Source organism: Pogoniulus pusillus, chromosome 3, assembly GCF_015220805.1.
Source record: "Pogoniulus pusillus isolate bPogPus1 chromosome 3, bPogPus1.pri, whole genome shotgun sequence".
NCBI lineage: Eukaryota > Metazoa > Chordata > Aves > Piciformes > Lybiidae > Pogoniulus > Pogoniulus pusillus.
Window position 1 is genome coordinate 6,124,777 of NC_087266.1, and position 25,715 is coordinate 6,150,491.

A 25,715-nucleotide genomic window follows, 5' to 3' on the forward strand; every position below is an offset into this window, starting at 1 on the left:
ACGGCCGTGTAGTTGGGTGTATTTAGCAGGTAGAGCCCACCGCCGGCCCAAGCAAGGGCCTGGGCCTCCCCCAGGCAGGGCCCGCCAGGGCTGGGCCGCGGCAGCTGCTCCTCCTCTGGGCCTCAAAGCCCCTGCCCGGCACTGGAGCCAGCTACAGCGAGGGGAAGGTCAGGGCTGCGAAGCAGTCTCTGCCCTCTACCACACCTACGGCGCCTGGCCTGGGGCATCTTCCACTACCTGCAGAGCAGCCCCGCAGCTGGGAGGAGCTTTGCAGCTTCCTGGTGCCTTCATTCACCTGGGAACTTGGAGGGTTTTGCTTTTCTTTCCCCTTTCTTTATGCCAGTACCTTACTTTCAAACACCCCACAGCTACCCGCGCCTCCTGTTTCTCCTTCTTCGCCACTCGGCTGTCCCGCTTCGGCCTCTGGCTTTGAAGCGCAGACAGGAATACTTTCGGCCACCATTAGAGGCTGCTGCCTCCACCGCCTGCCAGACCGAGGCGGGCTGCCGAGGCAGCCTGCATGTACCTGGCTGTTGCTGCGCTCGTTTGCGACTGCGAGCAGTTCCCGGCGGAGAGCCCCGTGCGTGGCAGCGGCAGGAGCCGAGAGGCAGAGTCTGCCATAACGGGGGGCTTAGAACGGACGGAGGAATGGCAACATGTGGTAAGAGCACAGCGTGCCGGAGATCCAGCCCCATCAGAAACGCAGAGGGAGAAACAGTGCTGGGAGGGGGCACAGAACAAAACACAGAACTTGTGAAAGAGGCTAATACAGAAAGATGGAGAAGCCTTTTTCAGGGAAGCCTTCTGGAGCCCCTGCAAGCCCCAGTGGCCTCCTCATGCAGCTGACCACCCTCTGCATTCCTTCTCCCCTCCCTCTGCTCTCTTGCCTGCACTTAGCTGTCTGCTTCCTCTGCTCTCCCCGCGCTGTCATGAGTTTGCAAACAAATGCAAACCTCTAAACAAAACCCTGGCTTCATCAGGCTTACTTAGCTGAGCAGTTGCTCCCTGGGCATTGCTGGCTTCTATCTGATGGAGCTACTGGGCCTAAATCAACTCCCTCTTGTATCTCTTCTTCACCGTTTCACATCTAGTGCTTTTAGTAAAGTTATACTTGATTCCCAGTAAGTTAAGGTGGGAACTTGAAGTCTGCTAAGTAAAAAATGGTCTTTTATGGTTGAAGAATTGCTTTGACTTGTCTTCTGATACCAGTGTGTCTAGCAAAGGGAAGGGCTCATCTCCACCCCAGCAGCTTTACTTGGCCATATGTTTGTGTGACACAGTCCCTGACTCTGCTTGCAGAGGCTGTGATTTCTTGTGCTGCAGGAAGAGGAGTTTATTGTGTGCAGAGGCATTTTAAAAAGGAGCAGTGCGTGAGCTGACAGATCTTAAACTCGCTAGGGAATTGCTATAGGTGTGGTTTGCCTAGCAATAGAGCTCATTTGCTTTGAGCTGTGCCAGCCAAGCAGTAACTGAAGGCTTGATGTCACAGAAAGTAAGTTCTGCACTTTGGCCACAACAACCCCAAGCAGCACTACAGGCTGGGGACTGAGTGGCTGGAGAGCAGCCAGGAGGAAAGGGACCTGGGGGTACTGATAGATAGTAAGCTGAAGATGAGGCAGCAGTGTGCCCAGGTGGCCAAGAGAGCCAATGGCATCCTGGCCTGGATCAGGAACAGTGTGGCCAGTAGGACAAGGGAGGTTATTCTGCCCCTGTACTCAGCACTGGTCAGGCCACACCTTGAGTGCTGTGTCCAGTTCTGGGCCCCTCAATTCAAGAAGGATGTTGAGTTGCTGGAATATGTCCAGAGAAGGGCAACAAAGCTGGTGAGGGGCCTGGAACACAAATCCTATGAGGAGAGGTTGAGGGAGCTGGGGCTGTTTAGCCTGCAGAAGAGGAGGCTCAGGGGTGATCTTATTACTGTCTACAACTACCTGAAGGGGCATTGTAGCCAGGTGGGGGGTGGCCTCTTCTGCCAGGTAACCAGTAATAGAACAAGGGGACACAGTCTCAAGTTGTGCCAGGGTAGGTATAGGCTGGATATTAGGAAGAAGTTCTTCACAGAGAGAGTGATTTCCCATTGGAATGGGCTGCCCAGGGAGGTGGTGGAGGCACCGTCCCTGGGGGTCTTCAAGAAAAGCCTGGCTGAGGCACTTAGTGCCATGGTCTGGTTGATTGGATAGGGCTGGGTGCTAGGTTGGACTGGATGATCTTGGAGATCTCTTCCAACCTGGTTGATTCTATGATTCTATGATTTAGAACAGCTATACCTTCAAAAGCAACATACAGCAATAGGATGTCATTTGGCTTTCAGAGTGTTTGTGATGAAGGCGTGGGGGGAAAGAATAAAGAGGGAAAAGATAGCAAAAAAAAGAGGGGAAAAAAGAAAGAAAAGAAGCAAAAATTAATGTCCTCCTATTGTAGATCCATTTAGCTGTGGCTTCTTGAATAGTTTGTTTGAGTTTGTCTGTGTGGAAACTGAATGGGTGTCAGCTACTTCTCCCTCAACCCCATATAGCTACACCCTGTGAAATTAGCTGCCATTAGCTAATAACTACTTCCCATTTTCAAAGTGTTTGTAAGATGTGACTCTTCTGGTAAGCTTGAAAGCAAGTGGTGTTTTGCTTCTCAGTCTGCATTAAGTTTGTTTGTGAAGCATCCTTAATCTCTCTGAATTTTAGCAGAGAGAAAAGAAGGAACTTTTTTTTTGGTGGTAGTGTTATTGGATCAACCTTCATGTAGATATGTGAGAAATTTTAATTGTATAGGATTTTTCAGTCTTAAAGTGAGGATGTAGAGAGTCATAGAATCAACCAGATTGGAAGAGACCTCCAAGATCATCCAGTCCAACCTAGCACCCAGCCCTAGCCAAGCAACCAGACCATGGCACTAAGTGCCTCAGCCAGGCTTTGCTTGAACACTTCCAGGGATGGCGACTCCACCACCTCCCTGGGCAGCCCATTCCAATGCCAATCACTCTCTCTGTGAAGAACTTGCTCCCAACATCCAGCCTATGCCTCCCTCCCGTACCTCACAACCTGAGACTGTGTCCCCTTGTTCTGTTGCTGGTTGCCTGGCAGAAGAGACTGACCCCCACCTGGCTCCCTTCAGGTAGTTGTAGACAGCAATGAGTTGTATGCAGCCTCCTCTTCTCCAGGCTAAACAACCCCAGCAACCTCAGCCTCTCAGAGCTGGTGTGGATTTTACCACTCTTTTTAGGTCCTAGATATGATTGACTATGTTGCAAGAGGTTCTCATGAATAAATTTTGTAGCCAGGTGGGGGGTGGCCTCTTCTCCCAGGTAAGCAGCAATAGAACAAGGGGACACAGTCTCAAGTTGTGCCGGGGGAGGTATAGGCTGGATATTAGGAGGAAGTTGTTGGCAGAGAGAGTGATTGGCATTGGAATGGGCTGCCCAGGGAGGTGGTGGAGTCACTGTCCCTGGAGGTGTTCAAGCAAAGCCTGGCTGAGGCACTTAGTGCCATGGTCTGGTTGATTGGCTAGGGCTGGGTGCTAGGTTGGACTGGATGATCTTGGAGGTCTCTTCCAACCTGGTTGATTCTATGAATACCATACAATGAACAGTCACATAGGTTTTGAAACTTTAACTTTGCTATAGCTTGCAATAATATTAAAGTCAAATTACTGTTTTGGGGATTAGAATGAATTTTGATTTTTTTTTGGTGCAGAGGCCCTCTTACAGATAAAATTTGCATCAAGTTAACTGCTTAACGAGTGTTTTGTGCAAGGTCAGTAATTTCAAATATGCTTAATGCATTTGGCAGTAGAAAATTTTGGAAAGTTTTTGCAGTATCTTTGAATTATATAGAGTCTATATTTGACTTGTAATTATTTAAATAAGCTATTTTTTAAGTCTGCCTTGCCCTGAGTGCATTTCTCAATGAAGTGTCGCCTGCATCGCTGCATAAAATTTTGCTATCTGCAACTTTCAGGTCTAAAATTACTTCAGAATACTGTGCTAAAGCTGAGCAGACATGATTGGAGGTTCAAACTGCTTTTCAGTGACAAAGGGAAAAGTGTAAATCAGGGTTCCTTTAGCCACAAAAATAGTGGCAAAATCACCTTTCAGATCACCTTTGAATGGAAACCTACATTCATTATTTTTCACTCTTTGGGGAAAGAGATGTTGAGATACTGGAAAGTGTCTAGAGAAGGGTGACAAAGCTGGTGAGGGGCCTGAAACACAGCCCTGTGAGGAGAGGCTGAGGGAGCTGGGGGTGTGCAGACTGGAGAAGAGGAGGCTCAGGGGTGAACTCATTGCTGTCTACAACTACCTGAAGGGAGGCTGTAGCCAGGTGGGGGTTGGTCTCTTCTGCCAGGCAACCAGCAACAGAAGAAGGGGACAGAGTCTCAAGTTGTGCCAGAGGAGGTCTAGGCTGGATGTTAGGAGGAAGTTGTTGGCAGAGAGAGTGATTGGCATTGGAATGGGCTGCCCAGGGAGGTGGTGGAGTTGGTGTTCCTGGAGGTGTTGAAGCAAAGCCTGGCTGAGGCACTTAGTGCCATGGTCTAGTTGACTGGATAGGGCTGGGTGCTAGGTTGGACTGGACAACCTTGGAGGTCTCTTCCAACCTGGTTGATTCTGTCATTCTATGAAAATAAGCCCATGTCTTCCAGAGTAGTAATCAGGCCATTAATGTAAAGTGTAGAGTGGCTATGAAATCAATGTATTTTATTGTTGCCTTCTAAAGTTGTTTAACTTCTTTAAAGACAAGCAAATGTTCATTGGGCCAGAGCATCCTTGCAGTCAACTTTCTGTTTTGAGAGCCAGGTCGGTTGTGGATCAGGGCCTCCTCTCTGTAGCTGTCCTGAGCACTGCCCCAGTGTCAATCTTCCACGCAACTGCAGTAGTTTGGGGTTTTTTTTGTGCTTCAAATTTCTGTAATATCTTTAGATGTTTTGTCAAGTCAAAGCAAAAAGCAGAATTTCTTTCCAGTCTTGTGATTGAAGATGCTTTCCTGACTAATGGGAAATTCTGACTGCAATTTAAGTGCATTACACTATACAAAGTGCAACAACTTAAGGGATGGAAGCAGGGGATGAAGTGTTTTTTTCTAAGACATTATTTTGGATAACAGGGCAACATATTGTTGTTTTGGGTTTTTGTTTCCCCAACTACCTAACATTATTTTACTGTATTAAATTCTGTTTTGATATAGGGCATATTAGAATGAAATATATTTATTTGCTTGACTGGAAAATTTATTTGGCCTTAAAAAATGTTGATTTTGTCAGGGAAAAAAGTAATAAAATCAACTTTGATCTGAAATGCCTTTTTTTTCCCCCCAGAGTTCAGTTACAAATCTGTAAGTGGTACAGCCAAGAGGCATTCAGATAAATAGAAAGAAGGGTGGTGATGTTTCCATCCCTGAAATTGAATTAGTGCTATCAGTAGTTCAGCTCTATGCCTTTGGCTGGAAGAGTTCATCTAGCAGGGCTCTTTTTTATGATGATGGAACTTGAGTTGCTAGATACAAGAGATATATCCTGTTTCCTAGCTACAAGAGAGAAACAGAATAACCAGGGAGCAATGTGGCTTTTGCCTCTAGTGAAAGGATTTGGGGTGTTTAAATGAAACTTGCAACCATCAGGTTGAAATATCCATGAGGAGATCTTTATTTAACTTGTAGCAAAGCTGTGGAATTCGTTGGCAGAATATACTTTATATGGATTTTGAAAGCAGTTAGGCAAATTTGTGGAGGAAGAATCTATCCAAGATTATTAAATTGGGAACAAATAAAGTGTCTGACTTGAGACAGTTCAGTCAGCAGCAGCTGAGAAAGTATTCTGGGGTATTTTGTTAACACTTTTCCTTTACCGTCTGGTAACGGTCACTGCTGGAAAGAAACATCAGGCTAGATGCACCCTTGGTCTGGATTATCACTTCATGTAGCTTTTGCTTTTGAGGTGAGCAAACAGCTTACTCTGCACATTTTAACTCCGATCTTCCCTACAGCGTGATTGCTCAGGCAGCAGGGAAAGTAGTGTTTCCACTAAGCAAAGGCCTTGCTTTCTGGGTGATCTGCCTGACCCTCAGCAGGGATGTGGTCAGTGAGGTTCATCTAGGTGGCTGTGCTGCAAACCTCATTGGTGGCTGTCTTGCCTTTCTGAGACTTGTGTCTCAGCAGCAATCCTGCTGGCAGGAACCACAGTTCTCTGATTTAAATCTATAGCAGAAGGTTTTGCACTACAAGGTTATGTCTGTTCTTTTCTCTCTTCTATTTTTATTCCTGTTGGTAGCCAGTAATAGGCCCCCTCTTGAAATCAATCACTGCATGGCAGGTTGTGCAGGAACTCAAGGTAACACTAAATAAGCTCAACATTTCAGAGCTGCATTAATATGGCTTTTACCAATGGTAATTGGCTGTAGACATGTGGGAAATATCGACCCAGGTGAATTTCCACCCTAGATGTTCTCTGTCAGTGTCTGAGCTAGCTTGGATATCTCTGCATGGGATTTCACTGCCAATTTGATCTAATATAAGCTGTGTTTGGGGTCAGACTCCCTTGGATTCTAGCTATTAGCTTGGTGGATATATTCAACCATGAGATATACATAAATACTTTCAAAAAAACAGAACCCCTGTGATAAAGTCACAGTGCCTAAAAGGATCTGTTCAGGGTGGTATAAGGGGTTAGAATCATAGAATCAGACAGGTTGGAAGAGACCTCCAACATCATCCAGTCCAACCAGTCAACTAGACCATGGCACTAAGTGCCTCATCCAGGATTTTCTTCAACACCTCCATGGATAGTGACTCCACCACCTCCCTGGGCAGCCCATTCCAATGCCAATCACTCTCTCTAGCAAGAACTTCCGCCTAAGATCCAGCCTAGACCTTCCTGGCACAACTTGAGACTGTGTCCCCTTGTTCTGTTGCTGGTTGCCTGGCAGAAGAGACCAACCCCACCTGGCTGCAGCCTCCCTTCAGGGAGTTGTAGACAGCAATGAGGTCACCCCTGAGCCTCCTCTTCTCCAGTCCAAGCACCCCCAGCTCCCTCAGCCTCTCCTCACAGGGCTGTGCTCCAGGCCTCTCACTAGCTTTGGTGCCCTTCTCTGGACATGTTCCAGTATCTCAACATCTCTCTTGAATTGAGGAGCCCAGAACTGGACACAGGACTCAAGGTGTGGCCTGACCAGTGTTGAGTACAGGGGAATGAAGGAGAAGGAAGGTTAAATGAAGGAGAGCCTCAGTCTTGGCCAGCGGTTTCTCTGAACTAGGCTAGAACACAGAAATGAACCAAGGTATTTTAAACAACAGCTAAACTGCTTTTAAGTCAAGTTTGTGCCTGGAGTGTGAAGTCTTGCAGCTGAGTATAAGAGTTGTAGAGACAAAATGAAATTAAATTTCAAAAGGCAAATGCTGATGTGTCCTCTATTGAAACTGTGTGAATAGGAATGTATTCAAGCTTCTAAATACATCTTCTTCTTGCAGTCTAAAGGCTACAGGGACTTTTCCATTGCTAATTATATAGTGCAGTATGCTGTCTGTTTCTGACTTCCAAAATAGAAATTTAGAGTCATAAATGAGTCCTAGGGAGAGAGGGGTCTGAAGAAGTGCTTTGTGTGCTCTGAAAATATTTTTGCTGATATTGTTACCAGTCACAGAATCACAGAATTTCTTAGATTGGAAAAGACCTTCAAGATCATCAAGTCCAATCTCTTATGGTTTAGATTCAGTGACATTTATGCAGACCCTTTAACACATTGACATTTTGTTAAGGTGGTTGCTGTTTTAAATAAAATCCAGGAGTAACTAAAACAAGTGAAGGACAATAAAAGTAAATCTCTTAGGACAGTTACGTAGCTGTGCTGGTTGTATGCCAGGTCTCAGCAAAGTCATGTCATTAATAGGATGTGGAAACACACACTCATTTCAGGCAATAGCACATTCTGAATTTCAGAAGTGGTTTCTGAAATCTGAATTATTGTTTGATAATTTGGGTTCCAGCCTCTGTTCTGGAAGGGAAATAAAGCTCTGATAGCACACCTAGAAGTCACACTGCTGTTAACGTAAGCCCTTCTGGATGTGATCCGCATTTTTTACCTCCTAAACCGTCACTGGATTCGTGGTATACAAAGGAAGATTTTCCTTTGGTGTTTTTGCTTTCTCCTGCAAGTCTCTGGGGGGACAAGGACTAGGACTTTGTACTAGTGGGACTTGGATGTAGGAGTCAGAAAAATGACTGAGATACTACATGGATCCAGAGGGAATGAGCTGGATCTGCATGTGCAGACTTTTTGTGCTTGGCTTCTTTGGCACATTTAATCAGGAGCACTGGAGGTTGCCTTTCGCTTGGAAAAATAGATAGCTCTTTTCTACATAAAAAAACCACTGCACAACTTCAAAGGAGAGAACAGGAAGGGTAACTAGCATGATTTCGGGTCACTCTTCAAACCCTTATAGTGACAGCTGTGGGCTGAAGGCTGGTAGTAGGCTGAAGGACGGAGTTTCCATTATGTTGTAGCAAGATCTATTCATATATTAAAAAAAAAATCTTAAGAGTGCTTTTATTTCAGTCAGTGGGATGAAAATCATTTCAGTTGCTGGTCTGAATTTTGAGGCTGCACAAGCATGGCAGTAGACTTAAATAAGCACACCTCACTTTTTGGCAAGACTTGTTAGCGCAGCTCTGCTCCAGCCCCCAGGCTCCTGACGGCCAATGCACCAAAACAGGTTTGCCAGTGCAGGTGGAGAAAAGATCTGTTTGGGTGTATTTACTTGCAGGAATGCCATGCAAGAGTTTAATTCCTGCTTTTGCATACACAAACACGCACAGAGCACAACCTTTGTGCGTGGTGGAAGTGTTTGCCCTTCATCTCTTACTTCTGAAGATCGGTTACAAGGGTGGATGCAACCAGGACAAGGTAGGGAGCTGCTTTTGTTGGTTATCATAGAATCAACCAGGTTGGAAGAGACCTCCAAGATCATCCAGTCCAACCTAGCACCCAGCCCTAGCCAGTCAGCTAGACCATGGCACTAAGTGCCTAATCGAGTCTTTTCTTGAAGACCTCCAGGGACGGTGCCTCCACCACCTCCCTGTTAGTTATGCTGATTATGCCTAGAGGCTGCACTGAGGGTTGGTCTCTGCATGAGATGAGCCAAGAAGGCTCTTCTTTGGAAAGTTTATTTACACTGTGAATGTGAGATAAAGGAAGTGAGAGCAGGTAGAGCTTTAATCCTCTGTTTGGAAATTATGATAAAAAAAAAGTGACCTGCTCAAGGTTGCACAAGAAGAGTCAGGGTGGGACCAGGCCAGCATTTTGGGGCAAAAGATTGTGTTTTATTTTCACTTTATCTAAGTATAATAGATTAATGCCATTTCTTAAACAATTGAGATGATTGAAGGATTTTTTGTCTTTCTTTTTATTTTTTTTCTCTCCTAAATGAAACATTATGAGTTTAGCTCTTACCTACTTTCCTCAGAACCAAAGACAATCCTGCTCTCACTAGAACTGTAGGTCAGATTTCCCATTTCAAATAAGCATAGAATGGTTTAAGTTGGAAAGGACATCAAGGATCATCCAGCTCCAACCCCCCCACCATAGGCAGGGACACCTCACACTAGAACAGGTTGCTCAAGGCCTCATCCACACTGGCCTTGAACACCTCCAGGGAGAGAGCAGCCACAACCTCCCGGCGCAACCTGTGCCAGTGTCTCACCACCCTCACTGGAAAGAACTTCCTCCTAACATCTACTTTGAATTTCCCCTCTGCCAGTTTAAACCCATTACCCCTCATCCTGTCATTACAAGAGCCTGTAAATAGTCCCTCCCCAGCCTTCCTGTAGGCCCCCTTCAGATACTGGAAGGCCACGATAAGGTCTCCTCGAAGCCTTCTCTTCTCCAGGCTGAAGAGCCCCAACTCTCATAGCCTGTCCTCATAGCAGAGGTGCCGCAGCCCTCTGAGCATCTTCGTGGCCTCCTCTGTACTCAGTCTAACAGTTCCATGTCCTTCTTGTACTGGGGACTCTAGAACTGCACACACAGGACTCCATGTGGGATCTGATGAGAGCAGAATAGTGTTATGTGCAGGTGGATTACTCTTTTATTGCACCAATATTTGCATATGTGTTTAAACCAAAATCACTTCTAAGATTTCATTTATCAGGTATCATTTTCTGTCAGTGACCATTCTGTGAGATTCTCAAGTTGTGCTGGGGAAGGTCTAGGCTGGATGTTAGGAGGAAGTTCTTCCCAGAGAGAGTGATTGGCATTGGAATGGGCTGCCCAGGGAGGTGGTGGAGTCGCTGTCCCTGGAGGTGTTGAAGAAAAGCCTGGCTGAGGCACTTAGTGCCATGGTCTAGTTGCTTGGCTAGGGCTGGGTGCTAGGTTGGACTGAATGATCTTGGAGGTCTCTTCCAACCTGGTTGATTCTATGATTCTATGATTTGGAGTTTCATTAAAAATCACCAAAGTGTCAAATTTGGAGTTGGGATTGGCTGGTACCTTGACTGGACAATTTTCATAAGCACTAGATCCTCTCTATCTTCCAGAAATACTCAGAATTTTTCTCTACTGTTGAATTTTATCTATTTTTAAAAGAGGCATAGTAGTTTTACACAGCCTTACACTGTCAGAATAGGGCCTGAGGGCATATGTGAACTTGCTACTGAAATTGGATCATGTATCTAAGGATCATTATACCCAAGGAACCTGTATACTCTGTGGTTTATATGTATTATTGGCATTTAGGTTTAGCTCTGTATTCTGTAATTTGAAAGGCAGATCTGAAAACTGCTGGAGTAAATTTGAAGTCCTTTGTTCTGAATTCTTGGCTGACATTTAGCAAAATAAGATCTATTCGTCTTGGAAAGAAATTCTTTGAGCTGGTGCCGATAACTTTTACCCCTCTGCTACAGATTATATTCACTATGAGATAGGAAGGGTAAGTATAGAATTAAAAAAATAGTGGGAGAGATTCATTGTCCCTAAATAAAGGTTAAGTCTGAAGTGTTTCTCCTAGAGTCAGATAATATCTAGATGTTATTATTCACTGATCTCTTGAAGAAAAGGTAATAATTAGTCCTCTCAGCTTGTCACCTGTGTTGTTATGACTTCTGGAAGACAGAAAGCATCAACCCTTGTACAGGGAAACTTGGGCTAAAAAGATGAGACATCACAGGAACAAAGAAGCAAAGTGAAACTTCAGTGCTTCTCTCCTTTGCTCTTCTTGCCTACCTGCTAGTTTGACACTGATATATGGAGGTATATGTCGATCCCAAATATTCCATAGCTTTGAACTGATTCCCCCTTAATAACAATACTTTTGTCTCTATTTCTAGCATTAGACTTAAGAAATGTTACAGTCCATATTACAGGATTACAGAAACATCTGGTTGGAAAAGACCAGGATCACCAAGTCCAACCCATAACCCTGCTCTGCAAGCACCACATCCAAAAGCTTTTAAATACATCTTGGGTTGGTGACTGAATCACCTCCCTGGGCAGCCTATTCCAATGACTGACCACTCTTCCTGTGATTTTTTTTTCCCCTAATATCTACTCTAAACCTACCCAGTCACAGTTTGAGGCCATTCCCTCTTGTCCTATCACTGTTTACCTGTGAGAAGAGACCAGCACCAACCTCATCACAACATCCTTTCAGGTAGTTTTAGACAGCGATGAAGTTTGCCTTCAACCCTCTCTTTTTCAAATCAAACATCCACTTCCATTGCTCCTTCCATTGCTCCTCATAATATTTATTCTCCAGGCCCTTCCCCAGCTTTATTGCCCTCCTCTGCAGTCGTTCCAGCACCTCCACATCATTCTTATAATGATATGCCCAAAACTGAACACAGTATTCAAGGTGTGGCCTCACCAGAGCCAAGTACAAGGGCACAATCACCTCCCTACTCCTGCTGCTTCTAGGAAGGCAACTAAGCAAACAAAATAGATCTGCTTTGGAAATAATCTAATAATGTAGGCATTCTGGTAACTATTAGTGAGAAGCAAGGCTGTTCCATATAGGCTGCCAATTAGTGTGGAAGCATCTGGACAATAACTAAGATCCATAGATTACTGTAGTTTTTAGTGTCAGGATGCTATCCTTGAGTCCATAGTTCATAGAATCAACCAGATTGGAAGAGACCTTCAAGATCATCCAGTCCAACCTAGCACCCAGCCCTATCTAGTGAACTAGACCAATTGGCCTGTCAAACTGCCTCTGCAGGGCTCTCCTACCCTCCAGCAGCTCCCCACCTGCTCCTAGCTTGGTGTCATCTGCAAACTTACTCATGTTGGACTCGATCTCCTGGTCCAGATCATCAATAAAGATATTGAACAGGATTGGGCCCAGCACTGATCCCTGGGGCACACCACTAGTGACTGCTGCCAACTGGATGTGGAGCCATTCACCACCACTCTCTGGGCTCTGCCTTCCAGCCAGTTGTTGACCCAAATCAGAGTGAATCTGTCTAAGCCACAAGCTGCTAGCTTTGCTAGGAGCTTGTTGTTTCCCACAACCTCCTGATGAAGCTGCAAGTACTCTTAATGTGCCATGGCAGGACCATTTGGTCTTCTGGGGCTCTTTGCTGCTGTATTAGACTACTTTGTATTTCTCTTCAGAGCACCATATTGCACAGTAGAAGTGAACAGAATGATGCTTACCAGTTGTCACCTACTATATTTCTAATAGGTGCCTGAGGATTATACTTGTCTTGTTTACTTACAACTTGGCTGAAGCAGTTAGTAGCTTTCCAAGGATGTCTGCATAGTTTCTTGAAAACAGTAAGCATGAAACAGATGAAGATAGTCTGGTTTAGAACAAATTGTGAACAAGCTTTCAAAGAGCAGTATTTCTTCTCTCAACCAAGCCCTTATTTGCTTTAAAGATTGCAATAACTTTTGGCAAATGTCTGTCCCACTCACCTTCCCCTTAAAAGTAAAATCTTCCTCATAATTCCTGTGTAAGTTGTGTCTTGACATGATTATAGCATGTGTCTATTTTAAGAACAAGGGTCCTTCGTAGCTGGAAAGCGTTTCACATAGCACAAATAGTAGGCTGAAGATGAGCCAGCAGTGTGCCCAGGTGGCCCAGAGAGCCAATGGCATCCTGGCCTGGATCAGGAACATTGTGGCCAGTAGGACAAGGGAGGTTATCCTTCCCCTGTACTCAGCACTGGTCAGGCCACATCTTGAGTCCTGTGTCCAGTTCTGGGCCCCTCAATTCAAGAGAGATGTTGAGATGCTGGAACGTATCCAGGGAAGGGCAACAAAGCTGGTGAGGGGCCTGGAGCACAAACCCTATGAGGAGAGGCTGAGGGAACTGGGGGTGTGCAGCCTGGAGAAGAGGAGGCTCAGGGGTGATCTTATTACTGTCTACAACTACCTGAAGGGGTATTGTGGCCAGGTGGTGGATGACCTCTTCTCTCAGGCAAGCAGCAACAGAACAAGGGGACACAGTCTCAAGTTGTGCTGGGGAAAGTACAGGCTGGATGTTAGGAGGAAGTTCTTGGCTGAGAGAGATATTGGCATTGGAATGAGCTGCCCAGGGAGGTGATGGAGTCACCGTCCCTGGAGGTGTTGAAGAAAAGCCTGGCTGAGGCACTTAGTGCCATGATCTAGTTGACTGGCTAGGGCTGGGTGCTAGGTTGGACTGGATGATCCTGAAGGTCTTTTTCAGCCTGGTTGATTTATGATACTGTGATTACTACTTTATATTACTCTAGTGGACCCAACACTTGAAGAAGGATGGTAGGTGTGGGTGATTACGTAGACTTCAGTTTGAATCTGTTACGCCTTTTGGAGGGGCTAAGTGCTTTGTTACTGTCTCATTGCTGATGAAACATATCACATTAAATGTGTTATCTGACAGACTTCCCCATGAAATGATCTTCATTTTACAGCACTACTGACAAATCTCTAAGACCCTGGAACGGGTTGCCCGGGGAGGTGGTTGAGGCCTCATCCCTGGAGGTGTTTAAATCCAGGCTGGATGAGGCTGTGGCCAGCCTGATCTAGGGTAGGGTGTCCCTGCCCATGGCAGGGGAGTTGTAACTAGATGATCCTTGTGGTCCCTTCCCACCCTGACTGGTTCTGTGATTCTCTGAACTCTCTTTGGTCTCAAATCCCAGCTGAAGCATTTAGTATTCATGTTTTGTCTCATAGGGTCAACGATTGCATCTTGCGTGTGAATGAGGTCGACGTGTCAGAAGTCTCACACAGCAAAGCCGTGGAGGCCCTAAAGGAGGCTGGATCCATAGTACGATTGTATGTTCGTAGAAGGAGACCTATTCTGGAGACCGTGGTGGAGATCAAGTTGTTCAAAGGACCTAAAGGTAAATGTGAAACTGAAAGTACATCCATTTTAAGCATGATGCTTCACCTCTCTTGTAGCTCGCTTGACATTGGACTTTATTGATTTAACTGGTTCATCTGTCAAACACTGAAATGCAGGTAATTTAAGCTAGGAGAACTTGGAATTCGTGGCTGCGTGTCTCTTTCTGAAATATAAGGGAATTCAAGGAGTTGTGGTTAGTTTTGTTTGATGCTTACTCTAGAAATGGCTTGCTGCCTGTTGAAGAAGTGCACAATGCAGGGATATTGTGCTTTACATTGACAGCAAATGTTTCCTCTAAAGCTTCTCTACTGGGACATTTGACTTTCATTTAAGATGTTGCTGAATGTAGTTTCTGATTTTTCCTTTTTTTTTCAGAGGCTTTATGATTATTCAACTTAATCCTTTCTACTTTCATGTTAATAGTTTCTTCTACAGTTATCTTTGGAGTAAGACAAGAACACAAACACACCCAGAGACATAGGAGAATTTTATCCATCATCAAATTTACATGGAAATCTAGCATGATGCCTTCACTAGTCTAGATCAGCTTTATCATTTACAGTAGAACATTCTGGTTATAGAACAAAAAAGACCAATTTCCTTTCTAGAAGAAGTAGTATGAATTGTGATTGTTATATTTTCCCTGTTCCTTTTGCACAATGTTTTTACTTGCAGAAGTCTTTATTTTTAACAAATTTCATTTTATCATTTGTCTAGCCTGAAATTTCCCTCTGGATAATGTACTTTGATTCATAGCTAATGAGATCTTTTCAAAGTCCTTGTGAATAGAATGAGCAGCAGTAGATTTTTAGCTCCATATTAATTGCTTTATAAGCAAGTCTTGAATTAATGACATTAATATGAAATTTGTGTGACACATCTGAGGTTATTCTACCTGCTTTATCTACAGTGAGTAACCTGTAGTTAACACATATCATATATGAGATTATTCTACCTGCTTTATCTACAGTGAGTAACCTGTAGTTAACACACGTCACATATGAGATTATTCCACCTGGTTTATCTACAGTGGGTGACCTGTAGTTAATTTATGCCACATATGAGATTATTCTACCTGGTTTATCTACAGTGGGTAACCTGTAGTTAATTTATGCCACATATGAGATTATTCTACCTGATTTATCTACAGTGAGTAACCAACCTGTAGTTAACACATGTTATATGTGAGATTATTCTACCTGGTTTATCTACAGTAGGTAACCTGTAGCTTTTTCAGAAGTTCCCCTATATCTCATGTCTTGACAGTTTGCTTCTACATTGTTTTTTATGCCAGTAACAGAGTATATTTGTTCCAAATCCATGTGAAGTTGTCCAGATTATCCACTTAGAGTAAGCAAAGATCATACAGTGTTTTCAGTATTGCACTATACCTCTTCTATGTGGACCATGGGTATTTGACACAGCAGTGTATTCACCGTGCTCTGCTCTTGGCAAGCAGTAAGATATATTTAAACATGCATCTGAGAGTAAACCCCCCAAAGTCTGGATTCTTGTGGCCAATTACAATGCTAAATTGACTTCCTAATAGAAAAGCATCTCTAATGAGATTTTGTACGTGTATGAACTCAGAATAGTAGTGTAGGCAGCAGCGGTTTTAAAGCTTTGGAATTAAACTAAATGTGTGGTGTGATAGTCATTTTGAGTAACCTAGGGCTAAAGAAAATAAAATCAATGTATCCTTTCAGATTGTGATGAAACAGTAAAAATTACTCACCATGACCGATTTTTTTGCTGCATTGTGGGAAAAGACAAGAGAGGCAATCATTATCTGAAACGTTTTTCCATCATGTTTGTTTTGATTCAATGCCTGGAATGATTTCGTTTTACATTTGTTCTCATAAAATAGCATCCTAAAATGGCTGAGGTTGGAAAAAGATCATCTACTCCAACCTCCCTGCCATGGGTAGGGACGCCTCTCATAGATAACTAAAAGAGTCTTTTACAACAAGTTTCACTGCAAACATTATTCTGTTGCTATATTCTTAGATAAAGTTTGCTACAGTTGTGAGCTGCAAATGGTGAATTTTATTGTTAAGATGATTTTTTTTGTTAAATTTTCACTTCAGTATTACAGAAATAAGTGAGATGGATACTTGAATTTTAAAAAAGGTGCTGGGCAATCAGCAAACATATCTTTTTATGCTTTATTCCATAGATCAAAACAGCAGAATGAAAAAATAGGTTCTAGATTGAATCTCCAGGGCTGCCATCCTTTCAGTTTTGCAAAATCTTCCATAAAACATAAATTATCTGGTGAGAGGCAGCAAATTCAGGCAGAAGTTGAGAGTAAAACCTGTGAATCGTTGCTCTACGTTCCAGTGCTAGTTACTGATGTGATGTTTAGCTATTCATAGTTCAGGTGATTTATCTGTGAACTGCCTTTTCACACCGTTACTCTGCAGGGCAAGAGCACCTCAGTAAGCCTATGTAAAGTGTTTTCCACTTCCCAGGGTGAAATGGGATGTTGTAATGTCCAGAGCAGGACCTTAAATTCAATCACCATGATGGTTCCTTCGTTCTTTACTTCCTACTCACAAAGTGAATAAAGAAAGTGAATCCATTTTAGACAAGAAGGCTGTTCCATACTAAATTTGCAATAGTAAATATCTTTGTCTGTCAGTGTATAACTCAGTACCCATGGAGTTCATTCCTAGATGTGTTGAGAATTTACCACATGAAAGCAAGTCTCAGCTTCCCCAGTACCGTGTCAGCTTGGAGATCACTAGCCTGCCTGTCTATGTGTAGCAGATCATATCTTTCAGCACTTGAGGGTGATAAGGAAGGAAATTTGCAAGGCTTTTAATATAAATATTATTTTAACTCATCTGAAGTATTCAGGATGAGAGCTGTTACAAGCTATGACTTCACAGAGGTTAGATTATTTTGGTTTTAATGGGTGTTGATTTTCTAGCTAGCAACCTATCATATAAAAGACATAGGTTAACTTTGCAAATCTATTTTGAGCATAATAAGTGAAATATGTATTGTAAAGTGACAAAGAGGTGATTCTACCTCTCTGCTCTGGTGAGAACTCACCTGCAGTACTGTGTCCAACTGTGGGCCTTCCAACACAAAAGAAATGCAGATCTGCTGGAGCAGGTCCAGAGGAGGGACACAAAGATGATCATAGGGCTGGAGCACCTCTCCTATGAAGACAGGCTGAGAGAATTGAGTCTGCTCAGCCTGGAGAAAAGCCTCTAGGGAGGCTGTGGAATTGCATTTCAGGCTCTGAAGGGAATCTATGGGAAGGCTGAGGAAAGAAGGTTTAAAAGGGCTTGTAGCTTAGAATGATGACAATGGTTTTAAACATTAGCAGGGTAGATTTAGGTCGGAAACAGAGAGGAAGTTCTTTAAAATAAGAGTGGTAAAATACAGAAACAGTTGCCTAAAGATGTGGCTGAGGCCCTGTCTCTGGAGACATTTGAGATTGGACTCAGTGTGGCCCTGGGCAGCCTGATTTAGTTAGAGGTGTCCCTTCTGACTGCATGGAAGTTGGACAGGATGACCTTTGAGAGTCCTTCCAACCCAATGCAATCTATGACTGTGAATGGCTTTGGGCATATGACAAGGAGAAGACCAAGTGCTTCCAAATGGTCCCTTCTGAATGCAGATCTGCTTGCAGTCGTTCCTGCTGCTTTACAGAAACAGCAGTCCTAGCATCCTGTGTGACACTTCATCTTGACTTTTTGGGAAAGGAGGTAAACAAAGACACAAATGAGTTGCATAATAGAAAAAAACCAGGGTTTTACACAGAACTACTCCTGATTGATAGTATTTGTTTGTCTGCAGTCTCTGGCTTGAAGGTAGCTTCTGTGATCATTGCAGCATATTGCTCTCTTTTTCGTGCTTGGGAGACTGTCTTTTGTATGCATATTGTACATCTCTACAGGCAGACACTCACTTTAAGTGATTCACTGTTTGGCTTCGCATAGTGTTTAGTAGTAAACAGCAGGTGTTGTGTTACAGTCACTCTCAGGACACTGCAGGTTTCAGCAGCCAGGTCTTTGCAGTAGCTGAGGGCTGTAACAGAGGAAGGGCAGATAATGGAGCTTTCATCTTGAAAATCAGTAGGATTTTGGACACTACAGAAAATCCTGTCCTTAAGTGATATGCTTCTCTTGGTCTGTGTGGAGACATAGAATGATAAAATCAACCAGGTTGGAAGAGACCTCCAACATCATCCAGTTCAATCTATCACCCAGCCGTAGCCAATCAACTAGACCATGGCACTAAGTGCCTCAGCCAGGCTTTGCTCCAACACCTCCACGGACACCAACTCCACCACCTCCCTGGGCAGCCCATTCCAATGCCAATCACTCTCTCTGCCAACATCTTCCTCCTAACATTCAGACTGTACCTCCCCTGGCACAACTTGAGACTGTGTCCCCTTTTTCTGTTGCTGGTTGCCTGGGAGAAGAGACCAACCCCACCTGGCTGCAGCCTCCCTTCAGGTAGTGGCAGACGACAATGAGGTCACTCCTGAGCCTCCTCTTCTCCAGGCTAAACAAGACTAACAAGACTAAGAGCAATAAGAGGGGATTGCCTCCACTGCAGTATTTGTTGCTGAGAAATAAACATGCAGACATTCAAAACAAAGCAATTTAATGGTAATGTTCAGCTCTGTAAGACTCTGAAAAGAAACTGTACACTATCAGTGAATTGCAGGCTTCAGTCACTATTCAAAGATTACCATACTGAAACTTCATTCAATTACAGTTGACTGAAGGATTTTAAACCAAAGAACTTCCACTGGCCTCTGGGATTTTCATACTGTCCTATAATGCCACAAATCTACCTTTTAGTAAAACCAGACAATTTGGGTTTCATGTAAGGATAAGTATAGAAATTTAAGTAGATTTGTTTTTAAGAATCAGCCAGAAAAAAAGGGATTTGCACCATTGCAGAAATTTTCTGGTAGCCAGTGAAAAGCAGAGGTTGTGTAATATTTTACTCTGATATTATATACCAGAAGGAAACAAACAATACTGCAATAAATAATGATTGCAGTAACTGTAGCAGTGTTGGATCACATAATAAACTTCTGAACTCAGTTCTATAGATGTGATGTCTTAAAAGACAACACAGCTGCAGAAATGAAGTTTAGAGTATGTACCAGGAAACTTAGAGCAGAAGTGGCAAGCTTGGAAACAGCCAAAAAAGGAACAACTGCTTCTACCATCTGGAGATTGTGGTGGCCTAAGTAGAAAAGGCCTGGCTGAGGCACTTAGTGCCATGGTGTAGTTGACTGGATAGGGCTGGGTGCTAGGTTGGACTGGATGATCTTGGAGGTCTCTTGCAACCTGGTTGATTCTATGCAAGTCATAAAGAAACAGGATGAATTTCACACACCCTTCATGATAACTCAATAGTAATTCTTATTAGAGTGTTTGAACTGTGTGAGAGCCTTGCAGTGTTGGCTAGGGCTGCCCTTTTGTCTCCTAGCTTTTGGATCTGGTCAGATCAGCAGCTATGTCCATAAGGATGCTGGGTTTTTTAGCCTGAAGAAGAGGAGGCTCAGGGGTGACCTCTTCACTGTCTACAACTGCCTGAAGGGAGGCTGTAGCCAGGCAGGGGTTGGTCTCTTCTGCCAGGCAACCAGCAACAGAACAAGGGGACACAGTCTCAAGTTGTGCAGGGGAGGTCTAGGCTGGATGTTAGGAGGAAGTTCTTCCCAGAGAGAGTGATTGACATTGGAATATGCTAACCGGGGAGGTGGTGGAGTTGCTGTCCCTGGAAGTGTTGAAGAAAAGCCTGGCTGAGGCACTTAGTGCCATGGTCTAGTTGATTGGCCAGGGCTGGGTGATAGGTTGGACTGAATGATCTTCCAACCTGGCTGATTCTATGATTTGGAGTTTCATTAAAAATCACCTAAGTGTCAAATTTGGAGTTGGAATTGGCTGGTACCTTGACTGGACAATTTTCATAAGCACTAGATCCTCTCTATCTTCCAACCTGATTGTTTCTATGATTAGCTTTTTTTTTCCCTCATTCCTGGATAAATTCATCCAGTTATACATTCCGATCAGGTTCATCCCTCCCACATCTTGGCACTTAAAGTTATTTGGGGGTATTTATTCCTCTGTTTTTAGAATTAGGGCCATAGCAGGACTTTTCATTTAATTAATTTGAAGTCTTGTTATGTTTTGGTGCTCTAAATTAGAAATTAATGCATCTGTTAAGCATCCTTCAACCCAAATCTTCACCTCTCCCTGATTAGCTATCCTCCTTATTTAAATTTTATTAATCAGGAAAGACTAAGCTGCTAAACTGAACAACTCAATAAAATGCTCAGAATTCAGATATGCTGAATACAAAGGGTGTAATACACATTTATTTTTTGAATTATGTATATTCATCTGAATGTTAGATGAAGTCATTGGGCATAACCAGTTCCAGAGTTTCCATTCCATTGTTTTCTGTGCTGGCCTGAAGCAACTCTGCAGCTCGTGGTAGATTTCCTTTTCACATAACTATTTGTTTTATTCTTAGTGACACTGGATAAAGTCACTGGGTAGTAATGAAGCTTTCTTAATATAGTAAAAAGAGTTTCAGTGTCTTTAAGTAGTATATTTTTTAACCCACTGATTGTTTATGGAAGGGTTTTTGTGAAGACACAGGGATTTTCACCATCAGTATAAGGTAGGATTTCATTGCAGGTTTACCTTGAATTGATAGTGAAAAGTTCTCTGCTCCAATTCTGTCTATAATTTCCTAGAAGTTCATGCATACTTTTGTTTCATAGAAGTAGACAGATAGTAGATTGATGATTTTATCAGAAATACCTCGTGTTCTCTTTCACCAGCTTGCAGTGACCACTGAAATAGTCAAAAAAAATACAGCAGAAGTATGTGCATTTTAAAATGTTTGATTTAAAAAGTGTTCCCTTCAGGAGAGCAGAAGGTGGGAGGAAGAGGGGCTGATTTTTCACAAGAGCTGTTCCAAATAAAGAAAGGAGAAATCTTATTATCTTTTATCTTATCTTCTAAAGCAAAGTCATAGGTTACCTTTTCATCTCAGACAGGATCTATAGCACATGAAATGACAGAAGGAGCTTTTGCAAACAACCCCAATTATTTCTCTCCCTATTTCAGATGACTCTAAGAGCTTTCAGATCTTGCTGTTTGATAACTGATTGCAAGTGCTTGCTTCAAACTGATGACAAGAGATATTTTTTGTAACTATAACCATCAGGTCTACTATTCTGACCTGTTTTCTCTAAGGGACATAAACTGCTGCAGGAGGGAATTTGGATAGCCTGCAAAAAAAGGGAATGAGCTTGAGATGGAACCTCATAGCAGGCAACTAACAAATGTGTTAAAGAAGTCAGGGTGTTTTAGAAACTCTGTAAGAGGGATGTTGTGTAGCAGAAGGGGGCAAGTACCCCTTGCTTAGCTGAGAGGATGGAGGTGGAATGGGAAACCCCAAGGGTTCTTAGTGTGCATTAAGATTATTAACAGCAGGTTGAGCAAAGTTCTCCTCCCCCTCTACTCTGCTCTAGTGAAGACACATTTTGAGTACTGTGTCTAGTTCTGGGCTCCCTGATTCAAGAGAGACAAGGAAGTACTGGAGAGAGTCATGTGGAGGAAAGGTTGAGAAACTTGGAACTGTTAAACTTTCAGAAGAGCAGTCCAAGAGGGGATCTTCTCAGTGCTTAGCAGGGGCTAAGGCTGGGTGGGCAATAAGATGGACTTGAGCTCTTTTCACAGGTCCCCAGATCAAGGGACAATGATCACAAACTGGAACAAAGAGATTCCATCTGAACAGGAGAAAATTCTTCGGTGTGAGGGTGCTAGAGCCCTGGAAGAGACTGCCCAGAGAGATTGTGGACTCTCCTTTGGAGAGATTCCAAAACCTGCCTAAACAGTGTGATCCTGGGCAACCTGCTATGGATGACCCTGCTTTAGCAGGGGTGTGGGACTAGATGATCTCTAGAGGTCACTTCCAACCCCCACAATGCTGAGATTCTTGCTGAGATAGCAAACTTCTAGCATTTGAGGAAAAGAGGGTTTATGTTAGGCAGATGTTTTATTGATTTACAGTCATTTCAAGATATTTTTTGTTTCATGCTAAAAATGTTTTTCCAGTTTCAAAGAGTTTTTGACAAAACTGTTTTTTTTTCACACTTTGAACAGAAAAACGTTTTCTTGTGGTCTTTTAAAAAATTCACTCTTACGATCTCATCAGCTGTGAATTCTCTTCCGTTTTTCACTTTTCTCTTTCTTCTGAATCCTGATCTAAACCAGAGCAAAATGGGACAACTTAAAGAGAGCTGCAGAACAATGAGGAAGTAAGAAAACTTTCTCCAACTTAGGTTTACCAGACCACTTAGATTCTCAACTGTAATTGAAGTACTTCACATTGCTGTAGCACATTATCTCTTACTGCAGGTATAAATAGAAAACCATCACAACTTAAAACTAAAATACATTTTTTTGGGGGTGAAATGCCTTTGCTTGAAGGGACTCACATTGTATCCAATTAGCAAAAAGTGCTCTATCAAGCACTAATACATAATGTTCCAATTTTAAGGTAGTGATTCAAAAGCATCATTTATAAGTTAACACCACTAAAAGGCATGACTTCCCTCCAGGCTAGGATTGTCTAATGTAGGAATATGTGAGTAGCTGCATAGTTTATCACATGAAAATTACATTCTCTTGAAACACATCAAATTAGAAAGCTCTGTGATAGTGCTATAAAAGCCTTTGCTGGTTTTCAGAACTATATTGACATATTAGTGTTGTCAGTGCCTGATGGAGAGAAGTCAGAGGTTATATCTGCACCTTCCTATTTCAGAGACCTAGGATCTCATTCTTGAAGTGCCCATATCTGCATACAGCTGCTCTTACTTTTTTGTGCCATACACCATACTAATGTGTTGAATGTATTAGTTCCCTTTGGTCACTACAGACTTGCCATCTCATTTGTGTAAATTAACACATATGGAATATTTCTTAGAAACTCTTCATCCTCTGGAGTACTTCCTTCCATTCCATGAAGGTCTTCAGTGTGAGAATGGTGAGAGCCTGGAATGGGTTGCCCAGGGAGGTGGTTGAGGCCCCATCCTTGGAGGTGTTTAAGGCCAGGCTAGATAAGGCTGTGGGCAGCCTGATTTAGGCTAGAGTATCCTTGCCCAGGGCAAGGGTGTTGGAACTACATGATCCTTGTGGTCCCTTCCAACCCTGACTCTTACTTTGATTCCATGATTCCTGAAGAAAAGTAACACTTATTGTAATCCCACATAAGAATAGGACGATAGTTATGGATATTAGGGATGGACTTCAGTTCTTGTGTTTCCAGCTTTGACTACCATCTTTGTGTCTTCAGTGGGGAAAGAAATTCTGTCATGTTTTTTGTTACAATTGCAGGAGAAGGGGCTATCAAATTATTGTCACAGCAGACAAGACTCAAAGATTTTTGGAACTAAATAATCAATCAATAAAGTAAGGATTTTCCAGATCAACAAGGATAATTTCAGACGGAATTTGAACTTCGCTTAATGCCACCACCTGTTTGATTGTCTCACCTAAAACTAGTTACCCAGTAGGCTGCAGTACATGTATGAAATCATAGAATCAAGTAGGTTAGAAGAGACCTCCAACATCATCCAGTCCAACCTATCACTCAGCCATGTCCATTCAACCAGACCATGGCACTGAGTGCCCCAGCCAGGCTTTTCTTCAACACCTCCAGGGACAGTGACTCCACCACCTCCCTGGGCAGCCCATTCCAATGCCAATCACTCTCTCTGTCAACAGCTTCCTCCTTACATCCAGCCTAGACCTCCCCTGGCACAACTTGAGACTGTGTCCCCTTGTTCTGTTGCTGGTTGCCTGGCAGAAGAGACCAGCCCCACCTGGCTATAGCCTCCCTTCAGGTACTTGTAGACAGCAATGAGCTCTGCCTTGAGCCTTCTCTTCTCCAGGCTGCACACCCCCAGCTCCCTCAGCCTCTCCTCACAGGGCTGTGTTTCAGGTCTCTCACCAGCTTCTCTGGACACGTTCCAGTACCTCAACATCTCTCTTGAATTGAGGAGCCCAGAACTGGACACAGCACTCAAGGTGTGGCCTGACCAGTGTTGAGTACAGGGACAGAATAACCTCCCTTGTCCTACTGGCCACACTGTTCCTGATGCAGGCCAGGATGCCATTGGCTCTCTTGGCCACCTGGGCACACTACTGCCTCATGTTCAGGTACTATCTACCAGTATCCCCAGGTCCTGTTCTTCCTGGCCAGCTGCTCTCCAGTCACTCTGTCTCCAGCCTGTAGCATTGCTTGGGGTTGTTGTGTTCAAAGTGTAGCACCCTGCACGTGGCCTTGTTAAATCTCATACTATCTTATATATTCATGTTAATTTTTTTCTTTTCCTTTTTTTTCCCTCCATCATTTGCCATTATCAGTTAAGGGAATAAACAAAATGGCTTGGAAGATGTGGAGCAATTTTATACACATTCATTGTGGTTAGATTGTTTTGTTTTTCCCTCGAAACCATTCGGTTCTTAAGAGCTCTCCAAGCAGTTCTAAGAATCCTGTGTTAATATGCAATGCAAACATTTAATCTCAAGAGTAGATTTTAAGTATCACTTTCCAGAAATCGTTCACAAACAGTAAGTTTTCTTCTGAAATGAACAGTGATTTCTGCATCTGTTTCTGAAGGGGTGCAGTAGCAGTTTCAAAGTGCAATGCTGTATTTTAATAGCCAATTGAGATGGCTATAAAAATCCAACACTCCACATTAAGATCAGTACAAAATTGCTACAGCAGTACTTACTGATGAGGCAGCTTCCGCTGAACACGATTCATCCTAATGAACTGGGGCTGCAAGAGAGCAAAAGCGGCAGCACAAGGAAAGATTGATGTGCAGGTTGGCTTGGATAGCAAAAAGCTTAAGATTTTGTTGTCACACACAAAAAAAGCTCTGGGTATCTTCAGCAGAGAAAGAAATTAAACCTGTCTCCTCTTGTTTATTACAATTGCAGCTAAATGACAAAAGGTAGTGGTATGAAATTGTTGTCACGTCAGACCAAATTCATCAATCTTTGGAGCTAAGCAGACCATTGACATTTCAGTTGACAAAATCTTCTGAGCTTGTCCTTTCTGAATTAAGTAGGAATTAAGTATTGTTATCCAGTTGCCTAGATCGGTTTCCTCAGCTCTGACTAGAGATTGTGAGTGGAGTTCTTACCAGTATGACCTTATTTTTTATCATTGGCTGTTGGAGGGCATCACCCTTTTTGTTTTAGAGTCATAGAATCAACCAGCTTGAAAGAGACCTCCAAGATTAGCCAGTCCAACCTAGCACCCAGCCCTATCCAGTCATCTAGACCATGGCACTAAATGCCGCAGCCAGGCTTTTCTTTAACACGTCCAGGGATGGTGACTCCACCACCTCCCTGG

General features: G+C 43.3%; 1 protein-coding gene across 24 annotated transcripts in view; it reads left to right on the plus strand.

Annotated features, from left to right (window-relative positions):
• Positions 1-25,715, plus strand: part of DLG2 (discs large MAGUK scaffold protein 2) — a 1,415,634-nt gene that overhangs the window by 982,048 nt on the left and 407,871 nt on the right. For 23 of the 24 annotated variants that reach the window (XM_064169211.1, XM_064169239.1, XM_064169248.1 and 20 more), the window contains one exon: positions 14,126-14,295. In XM_064169211.1, coding sequence (XP_064025281.1) covers positions 14,126-14,295 — 170 coding nt within the window. Of the gene's footprint in view, positions 1-163; positions 662-14,125; positions 14,296-25,715 lie in introns of those variants that run through there. The other variant, XM_064169391.1, reaches the window with a different exon arrangement.